Raw genomic sequence first — 22,405 nt, forward strand, 5'->3', positions numbered from 1 at the left:
ATTATCTCTAAACCACAATGCTATGATGTCATTCAAGAGTAGTTTAACTTAAGTATATTTTATTGCTTAAAATCCTACATTGTAAACATGAAGTAAAAATAAAACCATGTAAAATGTTTTAGAAATGTAAATTAAAAATAATAAATTAGAATTAAAAGTAAAAGACTGTGTAAATGTATTCCGTAGACAACAATTGCTATCCATATGTGCATGTTTTCCTGCTCAAATATAACATATATTAAACTATATGATTTTATGGCTTGAGAATACTTACATAGAATATTTTCATACTGATAATATCTAGCATTCATTATGTGTGTTTTGTCAGTTGTTCATTCAACTGTTATTTTAGTTACACCTACTTTTCCACATAATCTATTTTCACTCATCCTGGTGCTTTAAATATTGTTCTTTTTGTGTATCTGCCCACATGTATTTGTGCGTCTGCCCTGGCCAGCCAGCCCAGTGAGATTAATAGGGCTCAGGATAATCAGGAGGTAATGGGAGGCTCATAGGCGTCTAGACAGTGTCCAGCCCAAACCGTAACTCCTACACCCAAAACAAAGAGGAAATATGGCAGGGAAAGGACAAAAGGTAAAAACTGAGGGTCGCTTAGTTTTAATCTTAACTGTTTGGTTGTAAAATCATCTGCAGAGACAAAGCTAATATTGAAAGAATGAGGCCAAATCATACGAGCAATACACACAAACGCAAGAACACAATGATTTATGGTGGAACAACAAGCTAATGCAAAAAAATGTATTTTTATCACTCCCTATACCTTTTTGCGTATAAATCCAGAGAAAAGCAGAAATGTGGAGAGGAGTTATGAGGGAAGGGGGTAAGGAGAGGAACACACACAGCATATCATCAGACCTTCAGCCACAACCTCCCAAAACCACAGAAAAATAAATAAGCCAGGAAGGGAAAAAAAAAAAAAAGAAGAAAATTCTGGGTCTGGAAAAAATGATCTCATGTTTAGTCATGTAGCTTTACAGGACAATACCCAGGACACAACTAAATATTTTATTATAATATTTTTATGACGACCCTGTCAAACTGCAGAGCCGAAGGTACCGATGGGCAGGACCGAGAGGGAGAAGGGGAAGGAAAAAAGAGAGGGAGAGATGAAAAGAAAGTGGAACGTGGGTGGCCAATTCTGCTGATGATGTGTACATTACAGCGGATTTCTGGAAAAGTACTTATAAAGTCATCAACACGAAGATGAAAGAAACTCCCCTGATCAGTGAACCATCTCACTCTGGCAAGCAAACGATTTTTAATTACTACGTATGACAAATATGTTTAACCTAAAAAAGAAAGACACAAGATCACACAGTTTTATTCAGTTGGTTTAGAAATCCAGGGAATTTCTTCTCTGCGTATTTAAAGTTTACAGAGCAATGCAACACTAGTCAAGTTTGCTGTGGTGGTCAAAGAGAGTGTAGAGCTTTGAAATTATGCCCTTTGGTTTATGAAATAATTGGTGTAGAATGAGAAAGGATCGACCTGAGCCACAGGTACACAATCATAAAGCAACTATAATATATAGTAACAACTAAAAACAAACTGGCAGACACAAGCCAGCGTTGTGTGTACATGGACTGGAGTTTTCTAAAGCACCGACTCTGCAACGGTTCTTTCACTTTTCTTTTGAATCTGTATCAAGATATGAGCACATTTTCTGAGTATGATGTAGTTTGCTAAGAAGAAGAAAAAGAAGAAGTGCATAACTAAAAATCACCAAGCTGATGTGCTGTGATCAGCTTGGGGAGTCACATATTCATATTTGGATGGAGAAAAGTATTTTTTATTTGCTGAATTCAGGATTTAAACGCATGTATGAGTACATCTTAAACACAGTATCTTCAAAATGACAGTATTTTGCTGAATCAATACAGGCACTGTGGTTCAAAGTTCACAGAAAAACCACAAAAGCAACAGAAACAATCAAAATGTAATAATGCTGTTGCAAACCATTGAGCTATTACCTGATAAATAGAGTTTGTATAAATCGAGTTCTGTACAGATCTGAATATATTTGACAACTGACTGCACTTCTGAATCGATATTAATGATGATGTGTTCACTTACAATTGACATTCAATTCCAAACTCAGGAAAAGATTATGGAGGAGGTGCAGCCTGTTTACTTCGTCTTCTAGTTCTTCTTCTACTTCTTCTTCTCCGTCTGTCTTCTCCTTCTCCTCCTTGTTCTTCTTCTTCTTCGTCTTGTTCTCCTTCTTCTTCTCTTTCTTCTTCTTCTCTATCTTCTCATTCTCCTTCTTCTCCTTCTTCTTCTTCTCCTTATTCTTCTCCTTCTCCTTATTCTTCTACTTCTTCTTATTTGTCTTCTCCTTCTCTTTCTTCTTCTTCTTCTCCTTCCTCCTCTTCTTCTCCTCCTCCTCCTTCTTCTTCTTCTTCTTCTTCGTCTTTGTCTTCTCCTTCTCCTCCTTGTTCTTCTTCTCCTTCTTTTTGACTTTATTTAATCAGGTTTAAACTGAGAACAAGTCTCATTCATATCAGTACTCTGCAAATAAATTATGAAAATAATTATGAAAGTTTTTAAAAAACGAAGAATCAACATTCAGTAACATTCAATAATGCAGACACATTAAAAAAAGCAGTAGGATTTATTATAAGAAACACCATTCAACAAAAGTTGAGTAGTTTTAAGCCAGAAAACTTGTGTAACCAGAGAAAGTCCTGAAGACTATTATGAGGAGCATTATAAGTGAAAGCAGTTTTTTATGATTCATAAATGGTGATGCAATCTTATGAACATGTAATCTATATTTCTCAATATTAAAAGTGTTGTAAAAACGTCAAATAAAAGAATTGTTTCCTTTGAATGGTAATTAATGGCCGTCCGACCCTTTTAAAGAGGGTACAGAGAACGGACGTGTCACCTACATTCATTTAAAAAGAAATGTGACAGACACCATCAAGAGACTTGAGGGCAGCAGCATGCACGTAAATTACATCTGCATAGTTTAGCAGTGATAAAAATGTTATCTGTGCAATATGCAGCCTGCTGAAAGAAAGGGCACAGCTTATTTTTGATAAAAGATGGCACATTTTGTCAAAGCCACAGTTTCTTTGCCAGTACCTCAGACTGAGTGTATCATTTTTCATCTAACCATATACCAAAGTACATATACAGTAGCATGAGTCTTTTAAAATGTGAGCTTCAGCTGTTGTAGTAATAGTACAATACTAATAGTAAAGCTTAGAGGATATGTTTTAGTTGATTCTGCTGACATGTTTCCCTCACATAAACCTGAACATAAGATAAATGTGGTTAAATGTTAAGGCTGTTCGAGCCTCACATTGTAGTTATGTAATAAAAACAAAACCTTTACAGAGGTTTATGAAGTTCACAATGTAGCACACACCATAAAGCAAAAATAACATGAGATAAAGTTTTCGAGAAGGCCACATACTGTATTTAAGCCCTTTTGCATCCTAATTTTGTCATATCTTGAGTTTAGCAGTCAATTAGTAGGATAACTTACATGCATATATAGACAAATTATTCTCTAAAGATACAAATTCTCCTCTAAAGAAGGGCTTTATATCACTTTTTATTGCCAAAATGTTCAGCTGAATCCCAAATTCCTTGTTTCCTCATATTCAATGTAGCAGATGAAACTGACTGAGAATCCGATAGATGCTGTAGCTGCTTGACTTGTTGCTAATCAGGGCCTCGTACAGCTCCAACTCCAGTATTATCATCAATTCAACTGGGAAGTTTAACATTTTATTCATTTGTGAGAGAAGTACTGACATTTCTCTTAGGTGCTGTCCATATTTTACACCTCGTGTGCTCTTTTTTAGTCTATTTCTGACACCGTGTTGAGCAGACAATTCTAATCTATGCAGCACTCTCATGTGTGAACCTGTTTTACATGCATTATCTCAGTGTAAAAAGGAATGATTAGCACACAAACAAACCCAGACAAGAGTCAAAAAACAAACCAACAGGGCCAAGGCGCTTAAGATACCCCCGTCTTCATCATCCTCATCTTCAAAGAGTGGCATCAGTCTCCCAGGCAACTCGGACATCTTCACTCACACCAGAGTTGAGAATATGACTCTGAAAACAAATGAAACATGGCACCCTGAAAATACACAGTAAAGAGTGGGTGACCCTCTTTTAGAAAATAAACACAGACGTTACTCAGACAGAGGAGGGGGGAGGCGAAGCAAAGGTGCTGACATGGGTGAGGGTGGGTGGAGGGAGCCATGTGGTGAGATTTTCAGTGAGGACGGATTAACAGAAAGGAGAGTTATTCGGGGGAGGAGGAGCTACCCAGAAGATATATGATGTGGTATTGGAGTTTGTCCAAGGCATGAGGCCTATCTTTCACATGGCCGCCCAGCTGTGTAAACACCCCACAACTGGCTGCTGGCTAAAGCGTGCGGCCAATCGGAGGGCGAGATGCTGCGGAAGGTGGGACGAGCGAACCAATGAGTCAGCTTCAGGGTGTGGAGAGAGGAAGAGGGAAAGAGGAGAGAGTCAGAGTGACACAATGAAGAAGAGGCAGATAGGTCAGGAGTTAAACACATCTTCCTTACTCCCACTGTCTCCCTTTGACTCCCTCCCTCTCATATTCAGATCTGCTGTGTTCGCATGGCTGCAGTTGAGTGTAGCACTGCAGAAAAGAGGTTTGCTAGGCATGCAAAGTCTTCGTATATCTGCAATTAACTGTTTAACTTTGAGAATTTGCAGAAAAGCAGACAGTGTGAAGGATGTTCTGTACGTGCATAAGATCACTGCGGAAAAAACAAGCACTGAAAGCGAGAGAGAAACATTTCAGCAAGAAAAAACCCAGAGGAGGAGTCAGCATCAAGGCAGAGAGAAAGAAAGAGCGAGAAAGAAGTGTCCAGTTTCAGATTTACAGTGGTAGTGGGCGAGATTTGGCCGAGCTCTTACAGCACACTGAGGACACACTGAGAGGAGGAGCAGGAAGACGGATTTACATGGTGAGAACAGCTATGGCTGCTCTGGAGCTGCACACTGTTCACATTCTGTTCTGTGGTGATCAAAGCTAATAAATGATGGCCGCTTCAGTGTAAAAATACACATAAAAATATTTTTTTTATCCGCTTCAATCATGTGACATTAATGAAACTGTCTTTCCCAACCCGCAGGAGCTGCTTTTTCCAAGCTGCCTACTCACATTTACTGTGGTATTGAGGTGATTAATGCACCCAAAATCCAATTTGTGTCATGCAATATAAGATAATGCATGTGCCATTTATGAACTGAAGTGCTGTATTTGGATAACTGGGGCTCAAATTCTAAACTGAAAACAGCTCTGAACGCTTTCCGACAAGTGCTCGGTTTCACACTGAGTTTGTATCTGTCAAATCTCCACTGTTTACATCCATAAACATTTAGTCGCACCGCAAACCATCATTAATTTCACTCTGTGTAACCAGTAATAACAGAGCAGAGCAGGAAATGGGGCATTATGAGTGTCTGTGTGAAGGTCTATCCTCCTGACTCAAACTAAATTGGGATAAACCCCCTGTAGGTGTGTGTATGTGTGTGTTTGTGTGCCTCTTTTGGGGTTTTACTCCTTATTTAAGACCAATATTTACTAAGCAGCCCCAGGGTGAGATTACCTCATATTCTCCCGCCCAGCTGTGCTTTCTCAGCGTTTCCACGACAACTGCCGGAATGTCCCATCATGTTTATCTGGCTGCCAGGAAAACACAGAGCGGGAGGAAGAAGAAGCAGCAGAGGTAGATGGAGAAGATACACTGAGGCTGGTGAGTGTGTACACAGCAGACGCTCATACATTCACACTCTTCTCTGTATGGAATAATCAGCTCGGGAATGCATGGGGCATTTCAAATGGCAAAAAGACAAAGAGTTGTTGATGTTTTCTTGGTGTAAGTGAGTCAGAACCAGCAGCACAGTCAACAACAAAATACAAGTTTATCAATATCACTGTTCCACTGTTGTATCACGTCAAAATGTCCACTTTGCACATGACCAGTACCCCTGTGCATCCACATCATTTCAGACCTGCCACTTGTTTGAAGAAATGCAAATCTTAGCTCCAGAGGTGCTGCTTTGGGATCCACCACCACCCTAAACTTCCCCAAAAGAACAAACCAAAATAATTAATCCACCTTTACGTGATTAATAGGATCAGTTACATAATTCAAAAATACTTGTTTTTCATGCCTCTGGAATAATTTGTCAGCAAGTGAGCAGGCTGTAAAACCACCAACTCTCTACAAACTGAATTCAACAACATCCAGAGCACCACTTTGCACCACAAAAGGTCCCATTTCATGTATTAAAGGCAATTCGGTTATCATGCAGATTAGCATATAGTGGTCATCCTGAGGGAAAATTAAATTCAAGTTAAAAAAACAAAAAAAACAAAACATGACTGGTGTTCAATGTAATATTCATGTGACCACATAACCTCAACAATAAGACAAATTTTCCCAAACACTGTGAACTCTCCCAGTTAGTCGGGCACAGTACCTGGACATAATGATGAGCTGTACATGAACTTTTACACTTCCCCATAAGGCATCATCACTAACTTATAGCAGTAAAATGTGCAAAAAAGTCCCAACACTGGCCCTGTCACATTGCTTCTAGATGACCTGTTTTGTGTAAAACAAGAACATGATGGTAAAACCACTCAGCAATTTTTGTAATTATAGTGATCAGGCACTCTCTTTAGAGGATTACAGTCCACAGTTGTACCAGCGGCTCTCCCTGCAGTGTGCACACTGTCCTGCCATGGGAACGGACAGTTATTTGCTTTAATTTGCAACAGAAAAGCTTGTGGTGTGTAGTGACTGTTAGGGAATGTTCTATTTGGTCTTCCCCTGGCCGGTTTAAGTGATAAAAGTGTCATTATTTAGCCTCTGAGGCAGAGGGGAGAGTGCAAACAAGACTGTATGACCCTCTGTCAAGAGCCTCCGTTCTTCAGCAGCTCATTAAGGGCCTCCAGAAAGACAGCACATCAATTGGCAGGACCCTCCGGCTTCCTCTCGGCCTTTTTAAGCCTCACTAAACCCACTCACCGGCCGACTAACGGCAGAGACGGACTCAATTTAGAGCTGGAGGGAACATGAAAGATGTCGCGCTGCGAGGTGGTAAAGGCGACTTATTAAAACAGCAGGAACAGACCCTTGGATTTGAGCCAAATAGGATCTCACCCTGTTGCGCACTGACCGGATTTGGAGAAAGTTGGATTTACTTGTTGGGATGCTCTTCTGCTTTGGCTCTGTGTCTGGTGAGTGGTTTCAGCCAATCTGAAGGCTGCGATTGGACTCAGTTTTTGCGCTTGATTGAACAGCAGACGTATAAAAGTAACATATTCTGTGTGAAGCTGCAGTTGGGGACTGAATATGGAGATGCAAGGCCGCTTAGTGGACTCCACCTTAATCAACTTTGTCAGTGATATGAACCTGATGGAGTTTCCACCAAAGTATGCTTTAGCACCTAAACAGCAGGTGGATGACACCCCAACCAGTCCGAGCAACCAGACGCGGCTGAACGACTCGTCCTGGAGCAGAGACCTGGAGGACGGTGTGCGCGCCGAGCATGTGATGATGGGTTCACCGAGGTACTACGGGACGCACGGACACACCAGGTCCAAACGGAGGAGGATCATCACCGTGGTCCAGCGGCAGGCGGCCAACGTACGGGAAAGAAAGCGGATGTTTAGCCTGAATGAGGCTTTTGATGAACTCAGGAGAAAAGTTCCCACATTCGCCTACGAGAAGAGACTCTCCCGTATCGAGACGCTGCGCCTCGCCATCGTCTACATCTCCTTCATGACAGACCTGCTGGAGAACACCTGAGACAGAAGGGTCCAAAATCCGTGAAGACTGAACCACACTGGATCCACTACTTGTTTCAGAAATAACATAAACGAACAAACAGATGAATGACCTTCAGTAGCTATTCATTATTTTCATTCAAACTATAAACTTTTTTACGCAAATTAGAGCAAAGACTGAAAGTTTTAAAGAAATATTTGGGACTCTACACAACTTTGGTTGGAAAACTATAGCTGCATCAGTGACAATTTGATATTATCGTATTTATTTGGTCTGACACAAACAAGCCGAGAGCCCCACCTGCAGATATTTCATTTAATATATGTGACTTATTCTTTCCTAAAATAAACCTAAATCTTGAGGTTATGTATGTGTTATGTGCTTTGCAATATAATTTCAAGTGAAACAACATTAACTTAAATTGAAATAATTTGACCTATTGAGAGCACTAATTTTACATACTTTATGCACAGTTTTATGACCAAAATGCGCTTTTGTGTGGTCTTAGGTGGCTACATTCAATACTATTTTTAAGGAACATATGTTTACATCGGTGACCTCGAATGCAACCTTTATTAGAAGTTACTGGATGATACATTTTTTTGTTACAGAGGATGCTGTGCCCTGTGTGGTTTTCAGCACCTTGGAGAGCTACAGGGCCGCTGCCTCACCTGGCCTGCTGCACGCTGTGAATAGGTGCGGCAACAAGGGAGGCTTAAGATTTACGCAGCGTTTATTTGCCTATGAAGGCCTTATCAACAAACGGCTTTCAAATGCAGCAGATTTGAATCGCAAACCCAAAGCTCACTGCATGAAGCTGGAGATTATCTTTGGCACTGAGGTGTAAATTGAGTCAGAGTAATGATGGAGGCGTGGCAAGATCCCGAGAGGTAGAACCCCAGATTCCCTGGATTGCAGGATGAAAGACAGAAATGGCTCTTCTGGGTGATCCAGGCCCGAAAGGCGCTTGTGGCGGTGTCTTCTCATAACAAGTGACTGAACCGGGCCTGCTGCGGTCCTTCTTGTGTGTCATCCTCCCCCTACAGAGGTGAGGCCTGTCGGTGTGTAACTCAAACCGCAGACCACCTCCAAAAGTTGCCTGATCTAGTTTCAGCCACATTTCTGCCGGATTGTGATTATCTAGCAGTAGATCCTAGAACTGGGTGGTCATGTGTGCGTGCTTCGGTCTCCTTGTGTGTGCGAGCAGCTCCGTCCTTCTCTCTCCCTCTCTCCTCGGTCCATCTTTATCACCTCCAGTATTTGCGTTGCGCTCCAGCCGGACACCGCCTTCAGCGACCCCGCTGTGAGCACGTATCCGCCCTGAGAGCTCCCTGGGACGGGCCGCCTTTTAAACCTGAGCCGCGGTGCCGAGATCCCTGCGGGAGTCAGACCCATTTAAGTGCATACCTCAATGCGGGGCCGCTGACGGGAAAATAAACACCTTGGACTGCTTATACGAGCAGCGACCTCCTGCTGTGACAACCTCCTGTGTTTCAGTGGGTCTGATGTTTTTCTCCGCCACCACTGCTCCCATCCCGGGCGTCTAAACCTGCACAGGGAAGCTGCAGGCCCAACTGACTTGTGCAGGAACTTTTGTTGTGTTACTCGTGTTTTTGAGTTATTTACAATAGGGAAATAGAAAATCAAGTGAAATTCATACGCATGGTGACCACTGTTCCCTCTAAGCTGCACGTGTGCACAATTGCGCACTGCTGACACGGTCTCCACGCACAGAAAATCTGCACTGCGCACAAAAAAAAAATCCAACCTAAATTGTAAATAAAATAAACACGTAACAATTCATTCTGTACTATTTTTCAATGTGAGTCAGTGAGTGACCGGTGACTGGCTGCTACAACCAATGATGCGATTCACATACGTATTTACCATAGACTGTATATAGTGGTATTTACGCAGCTAATCAACGTCAGGCGTCCTTATGTGCAGCCACCGTTGTTCTCATAGATATGAATGAGTAGATAGGACACGCCCCTTTGAGCTGCGTGCTACAGCGAGGCTAAGCTAGTGGGAGCAAAGTTTCAGTGCATTCCGTTGATGTAGACGGCATGAAAACGGAAACAACAAGTATGCCGTCTCACTGTGCTGCATACAGTTACACACTACGTCGTACGATTGAGACAAGGAAACTTGGAATGACTTTTCATAGGTAAGAATAGTTTTTGACTCTTTTTTCATTATGAAATCTTGTTGAGAGCTTCCAGTCTATGAGAGCTAACTAGTTAGCCACTAGCAAAACGCTAAGGCGAGCTAGCAGCTGGACAACCAAATACCAGACGATAAATAGTAGCTGTAGTATAGTTGTACAAGCAGTAGTAGTAATACTAAAAGTACAAGCAGCAGCAGTAGTAGTATAAACAGCTGTTAGAGTCGTAGTAGTATCAGCATTTGTAATAGTATTACAATTTGTAGTAGCAGTGCCAGTATCAGCAGCAGTAGTGTACTATCACTACTACTACTAGTAGTAGTCACATTGCTATTACTACCACCAATACTACCAATAGTAGTTATAAAGCCTAACTCATGTATATCCAGATTACCATCTATGTTCTTCCTCCAAACCCATTTTATGATTGGGATTACAGGCAGTTCTTTAGGACTGCTCTCAAACAATTGAAGTGTTACTAAACAAGGTTATACTTATCAAATTAAATAGCTCTGGTCTCCAGTATATTGACGAATTCGGTTCTTTGTACTTCATTTATTAGCATGATTTCTTTTTAATATGGTGTACAGAGTTAATTACTTCTCTGTCTACTTTTCTTACTCCATGTAGGTTTCCCAGAGACTATGGGTTGAGGAGGAATTGGAAGTTTGCCGGCTTAGACCTGGTGTCATTCCATCAGTGTTAAACTTCCCGGCTCATCTTGGAAGAGTACGTGCCAGAAAGACCACGACCAAGCAGCCTTGAGATCTTAGGCAGCGTCTCCCTCAGGTAGGTGTCGACGGTGTTCACGGTCAGATCTGTGGTAATCCCGTCAAAAAACAAAACAGAAAAAAAATCTAGATTATAAATCAACATGTAACCAAAGCACTCTGTGTATAACGCCATAGTATAGGATGTAGTTCAGAATATACTCAAGAATAACATAGTATGGCCTGTAGTTCATAGTACAACATGTTGGCAAGAAAAAAAGACAAAACATAGATTATTATGTGGTTCAAAAAGCGCAAAATGATAGGATGTTGCCTAAAATTGTCATGTATGATATGTGGTTCAAAAAATGTCATAGTGCAGTATATTGTCAAAATAGTATGTAATTCAAGAAAACATCAGAGTATAATATGTCATCTAAAAAATGCCATAGAATAATAATTTCATTGCACAAGTAAAAGTATAGTAACTTTTAAAACTGTTTGAATTCTTATATATTGCTAATAAAAACAAAAAAAAGGTCACAGTAACATGTCAATTAAAAAAGCCTATATTATAGCATGTCGCTCTAAAAACGTCAGAGTATAGCCTTTAGTCCACAGCTGTCAGTAGGTGAGGAGCAACACAAAAACAGTCCAAACGCTGGTTTCCAGGGGGTTAGACGAGAATTTATTTGAAAGAGTAAGTTTACAACAACACAACATGTGAGGGGGTTAAAAACAAATAGGTGTTAGTAAAATAAAAATAAATCAACAGAACTAAAAGTGAACTTCATGTTGACATTGATGGGCATTCCTACCAGGAACAAAGTAAAAGATAATCAATACGAAAAAAAACCTCTTCCTGTTCACCTCTTAAAACCCAAAAACACACCGCAGTAGCACCCTGAACTAAAACTACCAATGGTTCCCTGTTTTCCTTTCTGAACAATTCAAAGGTCCCTCTCTATCTCCCTACACATCCACCAACCACTGGAACACATCTCCAAAGTTCTGCTGGGCCAGCTCAGCTTCCCCTCAGAAGAAGTTCCGCCAGATGAAGGAGCCTTTTGAGAGGCAGCTGGCATCATGATTGGACTGTACTTTGGTCTGTTCCAGTCCAGCTTCAGCTCCAGAGACGGCAGGCGGGACGAGTCAACGGAGGTCGGGTGGACGAAGGCATGCAGCTGAGTACAATCCAGAAAACAACAGAGGAGGAGTGCAGCGGCCCAGGACCAGAACAAACAGAGTAGCATGGTATGTCTCTTAGAAAACATCATAGTATAGCCTCTGGTATGAAAAAATGCCATCATATACATTGTATATTGTACAAATAAGTCAAACGAAAGAGACATACATTGTAGAATTGTAGTAATTGTGGGCTGACTGATTTACTGATTATCAGTATTTTATTTTTTACTTATTTACGGTAATAAATACATTTAAAAATGGCGCTACTTTGGTTCTGAACCTTTACCTGTGATCGCTCTGTCTTCTGGAGTGATTTGATTGGTTATACGTCACAAATAAAACTCCTTTAACTTAACATCCGTAAACAAATCAAAAGCGTATCAACAAAGTTTCCTGTTAGAGTTTGTGTTCTTCTAAGTTTAACTCCAAGATTTTAAATACTTTCATTTACTGCAAATGAATATCTACTCCAAATGTCTCACTAATAATCATTATCAGCCTTAAAAACCCACAAAACACCCCTCTATGCTCAACGACACTTAGTACAGTCTGGTTCCCCCTTCTATAAATCTGCTTGGAATCGTCCACTTCCTGTTTGTCAAAGTGGCCTTCTACCTGGACAGGTTTTGTTGGAGCTCATGCAACAAACATTTTGGGTAACTGCACTTTAATATGGATGGATGACACTGAATTAGAGTCTGTTTTCATGAGACTGAGTTAAGATGTGTAGCTCTGTTATTAAATAGTAAATTATTTCTCAGAATTCACAGAGAAAAGTCTGAAATGTTTGCTAGGTTAGCGTCCCACATGTTCTTTAGCTCAGCTAAAGCTAACTCTCTCCAACTTCTGGATCTCTTGAGTTGCTTGTTGTTAAAATATCTTGCTGTAGGTGCTGAAGCTCAGAAAGTCTGAGATGTTTGTTGAAAATAAGCTCATTCTCAAGTCTTATCTGAACTGTCCTCTTTTGTTTGAACTTTCCCTAAACTTAGGAGTTAATGACAGAGCAGCACATCCAGACTCAGTTTCATTTATGTAGCGATTAAACTTCAGTGTCATTCATTGATGTTAAAGTGCAGTTTTTCAAATGTTTGTTGCACATGCTCCCGACCAAACCAGTCCAGGTGGAAGACGATGTGAAGAGAAAGCTCCAGAGGATGAATATCACACATTTATGTTGGAAATAAATGTCCTTTAATAAGACATTGTCATGCAAAAGTTGGATTTCCCTTTAATGATGTTCAAATCTTTGTTGAGTGTTTTGTTGATGTTGGTTTCTAAATGTTTTCTGACACTCGGCCCCAAAGATTAAAACCTTCTACGGCTCACAAGATGCAACAATTCACACATTATCAACTATCTTTCTGACTAAACTAAGATAAAAAGTGAAAAACTGCCTGATTCCTGCATCATGAATCTAAATCTTTTTGTTTTTTTTGACCGTAAACTGAATATATTTGGGCTTGACATTTTATAAACCAAAACAAGAAATGAATTACTGGAGAAAACGATCAACAGATTAATGGACAAAGAAAATGTGTTTTCCAACATATATGGCTGAATTACTCCAACATTACAAGATACATACAATTTGAATTCAATTTTATATAACGCCAAATACAGGTCAAATTGTCTCAAGATGCTTTATTTTTATATTTTTTGTAATATTTAAAATATGACAAAGTAAGAAATTTAAACCTCTTGACTAATCCAATTTATTATTTAGTTTTTAAGAGACTAATTGACAATTCAAACTTCCTCCACTAAAACTAATAAACATGAGGTCAAATAGAAGGAACAGTTTTAAATACTGCACTCCCACGATGACAAGAATAAAGTTTGTCAACAAAAACTAAATCTGCTGGTGGATTCCATTAAAGTCCTAATAAATGATAATAAAGTGTGATACTAAAGGTTTGTGGTGCTAAAAATGTCAAAGATATCAAGTTGAACATCTGGATGGAGGTTGATAAAAGTTGACCTCCCTTCATTTCTCTGGAGTGACTCCATGGATTTCATGGATGGTGGTTAAAGACCTGCTCTCCTAGTGGTCTTCCTTCTAGTCGCTGTAAAAAGTCAGTCCATCCTGGCCGACTTCAACACCTCTTCATGACAACTTGTTCTGCCTCCGACCTCGTGGAAACTCATGAATCTTGGGAAAACCCGTGGAGACTCGAGGAACTCGTCGAGACTCGAAGAACTCGTCGGGCGGGGGAAGGTGTGGTGGGCGGTGGGGGAGTAGAGGGGGGGAGGCCGCCACCCACATCCCCGCCTACTCTCCGCCCTGACTCCACCCAGACTCCGCCTTGGCTCCACCCGTGTGGTCACTTGGAAACTACGATGACAAAGGGACGACGAAATTATGTTTTTTTATCTGATCTGTAGCTCAGTGAGTTAAGGATTTGCCTATGGAGCTGCAGGTCGCTGGTTCAAGACCAGACACCTCTTAAATTTTCTCAAAATTCTGACAAAGACAAAGAAAGAAAAAGGCCGGTGGTGGGTCTTGAACCTGCGACCCTCCACTTCGGAGTCTGTCTTCTTATCCCCTGAGCTACTCGCTCAGATACTAATTCTTCTTTTTTTTGCACATTTATCATCTATTTTTTGGCATGTTCGAGTTTTTTTTTAACTCGAGTCTCGACTTGACCGATTTTCTCAGGAGGCTGGACTTCAGCCTTTGTGCTGGAGGGTTGAACCCTCAATTCCAAGACTTTCCAAAGCCTCCAGACCTCCCGAGTCCTCAGGACCTGAGCTTTCACACAGTCTGAGGGCTGAAATTTTCTAAGTTCCACAGTAGTTCTCTGTTAGATTGAACTTTCAGACAGTCCAAGGACTGAAATCTTATAAGTTCTTGAGTAGTTCTCTGTTTGTTTGAACCTTTTGACAGTCTGAGGACTGAAAACCTAAAAGTTCTTGAGCAGTTCTCTGTTACTTTGAACCTTCAGACAGTCTGAGGACTGAAGTTTTAAAAGTTTCTCAGTACTTCTCTGTTAGTTTGAACTTTCTGGTTAATTAGGCCTTTTTCTAGGCCTTAAAACTTGTGACTATGAGTCTTGATTTCACATTTAGACCATCCATCTGAGTTCTTCTCAGACCTTCACCTGTGGGGTTTTTAGAAATCCTCAACAAACTTTGATTCTCTTCACTGAACAGTAAAGTTTGTGGAGATCAGAAGGTAACATTAGTTTGATAAATGCCTTCAACTACTAGTAGACTTTATCTGGAAAGCAGTTTTCTGAAATTAGTTCTTAGTAAATCTATCCAAAATCAAACCAAGAACATAGAAAGAGGAAATGTTTGAAGAAACAACTTGATGTTTTTGTTTCAGACTAGAAAACGCTTTCAGACCTTTATCTGTTTTTGCTCTTTTTGATCGTTTTATTGTCTCTCCTGTTTAATTTGATCTTCTAAAGTCTAACTGGTGTCTTTTCAAATGTTTTGTCTTTAGTTTGATTCTTCTTAAACGTTTAGTTTTGCTCTTTTCTCACCTTTTATTCTTTTCTAATGTCTGACTTGATTTTGAAATGTTTTGTCTTTTTAATGTTAATTGTTTTTTCAAATGTTTTATCGGCTTGTTTGAGTTTTTTTTCTTTCCCAATATTTAATGTTTCGATTAAATCTTTAAGGTTTTTCTTTTTAAATGTTTTACCACCTTTTAATGTTTAATTTTCTTTTTAAATGCTTCATTGTATTTTCTGTTTAATTCCTATTTGAAGTTTTATTGTCTTTAAGATGTAATTTTCTAATTTAACATATAATGTAATTGTATTTAATGTTTAACTATATTAAACAGACAAAATATTGAATTAGATAATTCAACAAGATACATGTCATTATGAAATTTAACAAAATTTTTAAAATACAAATATTAACAATTACAGATAAAATATTTTCCATAATTAAACATTTAAAAAATACAATTAAACAAGAAGAACATTAAACATTTTAAAAAACGCAAAACATTTAATTAGATTATTAAACCTTTAAAATGACAGAACATTTAATTAAAAAATTAAATCTTTAATTAGAAAATTACATCTTCAATTTCTTAAATCTTTATAATAATAAAACTTTTTAAAAGTTTTATTGTATTAAATTTTTTTCATTTGATTTAATTGCTTTTTTTAATGTAGTTTATTTCTTTAATCTTTTTCTGTCAAGATTTTAACCCCAACCTTAAAAATGAAATAAACCCTTAAATCACAATGAAAATACTTCTGTCGTCACAATCATGAGTTAGTCAGTTATTCAGTTTATCAATTCAACTTTATTTGTTTCGCACCTTTTACACAGATGACAAAACTAAACAAGCAAAGAGAAAAAAAACTATGCTAAAACTATGATTAAAACTCAAAAACATTTCTAAACAAAAAAAAAAAAAGATTTAACATGGTAAAAAAATATGTTGTGTCCAGGGGATGGAGGGAGTTTATTGAAGTTTTCTTGGGCTCACATGGTAAATCATTTAAAATATAAACTTGATATTCAGTCTAAGGAAACTGCAGAGCAACAGAAGAACCAACAATATCTCCTGTTTTCTCCTTTAATGAGTCGACTCTTCTTGTGCTTTCAGACCAAAGAACTACAGACTCTTCACAACCTGCTCAAACTCTTGGTACAGGACCTCACCACACGGGTCAAGAAGGTTTCTGTCTCATTTCTACTCTGAAGCTCACCTTCTCCTGCTCAAACTGCTGACAAATGTTTCTGCTGCTCTAAAGTCTGGTCTCCAGAACTTCCTAAAAACTCTCAAAGGCTCTTCTGCTGCAGGTTGCTTTGTAGAACTGTTGCAGAAAACCTCACTAAACCACATGGAGGAGCCTCAAGATAGTCGTCCAAATGAAACCGTACAAAAACCAAACTAGCACAACCCAAACGCTAAAGTCTCCTGCAGCCTACCAGAGAACCTCTGACAACAGAGAATCAGGACAGGAACTCTTACCTTCTAGACAACCAGCATTGGTTCACAAGAATACAGAATGTGTCTGACCAAAAACCTCTGAAGACTCACTACAGCCAAGATAAAGACACAACTCAGCTGGACCAAATCCACTAATCACTGCACACATTAGCACCATGTGCTAACTGTGGCTAAAGAACCTCATTTACCAAGACAACTATCCAGTACAAAGCCCTAAAACACACCAAGAAACACATTAAAGCCGATTTTACTGCTGGAAGCTGCAAGCCAACGTCTAAAGAACAAACTAAAGCAACGAAGCCAAACCCGGTTAAGTGGTGAAGAGAAACAGAGGAAATGTTTGTTTGCAGCTAAATAAAGCAGGAAGACACTGAGCTGCTCAGGTGTTCCTGATAACACCAAGCTCCTCAGGTGTTCCTGATAACACCAAGCAGCCACCTGGACAGCCAATAGGAACACAGCTTACTGGGAGTCCAGAGGGCGGGGTTAGTGAAGGAAATTTAGTTTAAAGTTGAAGCAGAAAGTTAACAAAGAAAGTTGAAAACCACCTTCTGATACCTGAAATCTCTGAGTTTTCACACAAAGAACACCTGAACGTGTCAAACTGGTTCCATAGTAGAACCATCATTGTAAAAACGTCATAGTATGGTGTGTTGCTCAAAAAACATTATGACCCGGCTGTCAGGGGACAAACATGTAAGAAACATGAGAACAGAGAGAACCCAACCAGTAGGTCACAGTTTATCATCCCCCAGTCATCTCCTGAAGTCCATATGGTGAGAGACATCAGTATCTGGTTGTTAATTTACCAGAGGATGCTTATAATCATGCTGATGTGGTCTGTACTCTACAGTATTTTAGTGACTCAATAAATGCTAAGTTGTTTTTTTAAAATGCTTTTTAGTTTTTAATAAACATTTAAGAGCCTATATGTAATCAATAAATGGCCTTTGCCTATCTTAAGAAAAATTAACTCAGAGCTCTGATATGTTAACAGTACTAAATAAATCAATAAATACATGCATAGACACAAAAATAAGTTAATACATTAACTGTGTTAAGATAAGATTTAGATTTTTTTTAAAAAGTTGTTTATGTATTTGCAGAATCCAGTATTACTCACTGGTTGGTCATTACATTTTATTAGTTTGATTTCACTGTTTAAAATGATGCCACCTCTTTTCAGACAGAACCTGTGATAATAAAACAATACAAAATGTTCAGTTCCGTGTTAATAAAGCACTTAAAGCTTTAAGTATGGCTAAATGCTTTTTTCAAAATTAAATCTATCACTCCTTAGGTGGTAGTGGCCCCAAGTTCAGTAAAGTTGGAAAGATATTCACAGATTCAGACTTCCAGCATCAATAACTCATTAGATATAGGTTGTCAAAACATAAACGGTGCCTCTTTCCCATTGTTGCAAGGCAGACAATGTGCTACAAGCCCAGTTTTATCAAAAGTAGCTGTCTTTCAAGCTACAGGAATAACATTGGTGTCTATGGAGTGAACAGGGTCTGTCTGCAATTTGCAGAACCGCTGCAACAGTAAAGAGAGACAAATATTCAATAACTTCACTCTGATACATTGTCGTGTCACTAAAATCACTGCAGCCTTCAACTGGCTCCTGTTGACAAAATGTTTTAACAGAAATGTAAATGCTGTAATTTGATTCTTTTAATGAACCATGTAACTTGAATGGATGTGATGCTGGTGTGACCACAGTGCACATGTCTGATGTTGCTTACAGTGGTCCAAGGGACGCTCAGGGAGTTTGTGTTTGCTCAGACTCATGAAAAATTAGAGGGAACATTGATGGTGACATAGTATAGTTGCAATTTTTACAGAAAACTTGGGGAAAACATATAAACTCTTGTTTCTAGACTCTAGGCAGCAAAATGTAAGTTCAGGAACCAATGATGTAAGTAATTGCATAGGAGAACTGCAGCAAAAACACCACTTAACACTGTACTCAAAAATGACTGTGAACATGAAACGAGCTAGTCTAATTCCTTGTAAAAAGAAATCCCACTTGCTTTGTTTATTTTGCAATAAATCCAAGAGGGGGAAAAAAAACTCCATTGCGTGTTTGGATGAGAAATAAGTTTGGGTGGAGAAGAGAGAAAGAATTCTACTACTCCATCCTTCCAGTCTAGTGAAAAGGAGCCCCGATGTCTTAAGCCCTATTCCTAATATTGTAAGTAGAACTCTCCTTCTCCTGCAGTATTATGTTACACCCCTCCTCACCCAATCACAGCGCTCCCCAAAATCCTCCTGCCCGCTCCTCGCTATAAGAGTTCAGCTCGTCCCTGTCTGGCAGACACCTCTCCCTCTCCGTGGCGCACGACATTTACCGTAATACCAGCCCACAGCTCACTACAGGCCGCGCTCCTTATTACCTGCCCAGTTTGTTGATGTTTTAACCACTTCAGCGGATTTGGATCAGGGGTTATAACGGTCTTACAGGCCGCAGAAAAGTTTCTCTTTTTAAGACGATGCGGGAAGACGACTCCCCTCCGATGGACAGCGCTGGAAACAGCGAGGAGGAGACCGACCGTCAGCTGCCGCGGAGAGGCGCGAGGAAGCGGCGGCAAGCACGGAGGAGCACCGATGAAGAGGAGGAGGGAGACGTGGAAAGTGTCAGCCCCGGGAAGAAGAAATGCAGAAAGAACTGCGACGGAGGAGGAGGTGGTGGTGGAGGAGGAGGCAGCACAGGGAGCGGCGACAGCGAGGCCGGTAGCAGCCCAGCGCCCTCATTCGATGACCTACAGACTCAACGTGTGATGGCCAACATTCGCGAGAGGCAGCGGACGCAGTCCCTGAACGAGGCGTTCACGTCGTTACGTAAGATCATTCCCACACTCCCATCGGACAAACTCAGTAAGATCCAGACTCTGAAGCTGGCGGCCCGGTACATAGACTTCCTGTGCCAAGTTCTGCAGAGCGACGAGCTGGACGCGCGAGGGACCAGCTGCAGCTACGTGGCGCACGAGCGGCTGAGCTACGCGTTCTCGGTCTGGAGGATGGGGGGCTCGTGGTCCTTGTCCACGACGTCCCACTAGCAGGGCCAGGACTGTTGCTGCTGATGGGATACGATGGTAGGTTGAGTTCCTTGAGCTTTTTGCCTTGCAGGGGCATGAGTTGTGCCAAAATGGTCCTGTGCGCATTTTACGCACAGCCCCCAAATGAGAAATTCAAGTAATATCTCAGCTCTAATGTTCCAGTAGGAATAATTTGGCTGCAATACCTGTATGCCTCCCCAAACCTCTTCTACTATTCATTAAACCTGTTTGTTTTGGTTATGAAAATGTTGTACGTGCCCTTAGAGATTGCAAAAACTCCGATTACGCATGTTATTTGTAAAACAGCCGTGCGAGATTCCCATATCTTGCTACATAGCTGCAAGGTAAATAGTCGAAGCATTTCCCCATGAAAACATGTCTATATTGCTCACCCCAGGTCAGAACTAGGTTACATCCCTGCACCTATAGCTCACACATGCATTAAGATATATTTCTGTGTTGGATTTTTTTTCTGATCCAAAATACTTTTGCTTTCACAGATTGCCTAGACTGAAGAACCAGTGAATCAGGCCAACTCTTCTACTGGCCAAACACAACGGAGGCCCAGGCTCAGCCGCTGCGCTTCAGGCCTCAGAGGAAAGCAGCCTTTTCATATTTCCCTTTGCATGGACTGTAATGTTTGCAAGGGAGCACTTAGGACAGACAGGACCGATATGAAGAAAGACCACTGCGACTATGAATGTTGTAAAAACAAAGGGAGCTCTGACGAACTGCTCTGTTTTGAAACACGAGAGAAAAATGACAATTCATTCCACATTCCCTGTGACAGTGTTTCACAGAAAATGAAGTATTTTGTATTTATTTTTCTACACAGGTTTGAAATTCCTTTCCCCTTCTCAAATAAAAGTTATTTATTTTTGGGATATCACAGAATCCTAAATGGATCTAGAGTCTGTGTGCTTTGAGTGTTGTAAATATTTGGTAATATGCTCAATAAAAGAGAAGAAGGTATCTTTGATTCCTCTTAATTGTCTGGATATTTAATTAAGCTCTAGTAAGATGCTATGTTACTTAAACCAGCCAACCATCAGATGAAGTTTGGGGGTGTGCAATTCTACACACTGAAATTGTTTTAAATACCTGAGATTTTCTGAAACAAACTCATTTCTCATGGTGTCAGTGCTTTACGCCTGTGTAGAGAGTTTATTTTCATTGGTTTTTGGTGAATCCCCAGTTAACGAAACCACAGCAGAGGGGGCAAAAGAAAACATCTCATACCAGTGGCTTATTCTTTAGTGATTTCATGAGCTCAGGGATCTGGGAAAGCCATAATTAGCTGGTGGTCTGTTTGAACATGGTGAATTTGGAGCTGTGGGAGGCATGCATGATATTCCCAGATGTCCTCTGAGGCACAGGTCAGCATGGGAGTCTCCTGCAGGTGCTGCAACAGCAGCTTCACCCCAAGAGTCTTGACAGACAAATGGGGTGGATACGGGTCATAATGCAAACTGGATAGAATGTGTAATTGCATATATCCAGAGATTCTGGTGAATAAGAAGCGATTATCCACGTATAAACACCATGAATTCTCAAAGTAAGCTTTATAGTCTTATATGAGACCAAAACAACAGGGTTTAAACAATTTTCATGTCGCCATAGCAGAAAACAATCACTGTACAATGATCAATTTTTTTTTCTCCAAAGATTTAGAAAATGCAATTATTGATTTCCTTTGGCAGATTTTCCGTTGAAATGAAGATGAATTCAGGTTATGCTACAAAAATTATTCCCACTCAAACACTGAATGATATAAATATAATAGTTTCTGAATTAGTGACCTTCAGCTTTGTGTAGAAATCAAATGTTACTCGAATATCAACCTGCAAAAATTAAAGCTTCTTGAAAGATGCATAAAAAAATACATAACAGATATATATGGGCTAATATCTCTCCTTAGATGTAGTAAAGGAAGGGGGGACAAGATTACATTAAGACAAGAAACCTACATGGGACATATATCAGTGCCTTTGCTCGTCTAAACCCTTATCTTATAAATTTAAGAGTCCTGTATTAATGCATCAATGCTACTATGTTTCGCATAAAACAATGTTCCAGTAAGATTAGGTTATCACAAGAGTGCTGCAGTGATATCAGTCTGACCAATCAGAGATGAAAGATACTGGGATCAGTGGAGGCTCACTATAGGGAGCTCCACATCTCTCCATAGGGTTGTTAAGGGACGATTATGGGAGCATTACTGTTTTTGCATCACGGGTTGCGTGCGGAAGGTAAAGCCATCAGCTCTGACCTGCAGCCCTCGCCAGCCGCCGGGGGGAATCGATTCCCACCCTTAGATCACCGTGGCCGTGTTATCTTAAACTTGAGGCTGTTTCTCTGACACGGAGGAATGTCACCTCTGAGGCTTCAGAACACACACACACACACACATGCACACAAACACATATAGGTTATACACACACAGAGGGAGATTTCTCACGCCTACCAAACAGGGAAATACATTCCACAGAAAGAGAGAGAAAGAGAAAGAGGGAGAAGAGGGCTCCTGCAACTCAGCTCCTGCCCCC

General features: G+C 40.2%; 2 protein-coding genes across 2 annotated transcripts; both read left to right on the forward strand.

The window, feature by feature from the left end:
• Window positions 1–7,385: 7,385 nt before the first annotated feature.
• Window positions 7,386–7,841, forward strand: LOC111573785 (fer3-like protein). Its single transcript, XM_055018073.1, has one exon. The coding sequence runs from the start codon at window positions 7,386–7,388 to the stop codon at window positions 7,839–7,841; it is 456 nt and encodes a 151-aa protein (XP_054874048.1).
• Window positions 7,842–19,107: 11,266 nt separating this feature from the next.
• twist1a (twist family bHLH transcription factor 1a) lies at window positions 19,108–20,831 on the forward strand. The gene is made up of 2 exons (XM_023278107.3): window positions 19,108–19,895; window positions 20,360–20,831. The coding sequence occupies exon 1, from the start codon at window positions 19,293–19,295 to the stop codon at window positions 19,857–19,859; it is 567 nt and encodes a 188-aa protein (XP_023133875.1). The 5' UTR covers window positions 19,108–19,292; the 3' UTR covers window positions 19,860–19,895; window positions 20,360–20,831.
• Window positions 20,832–22,405: the final 1,574 nt, after the last annotated feature.

Source organism: Amphiprion ocellaris, chromosome 15 (genome assembly GCF_022539595.1).
Source record: "Amphiprion ocellaris isolate individual 3 ecotype Okinawa chromosome 15, ASM2253959v1, whole genome shotgun sequence".
Classification (NCBI taxonomy): Eukaryota; Metazoa; Chordata; class Actinopteri; family Pomacentridae; genus Amphiprion; species Amphiprion ocellaris.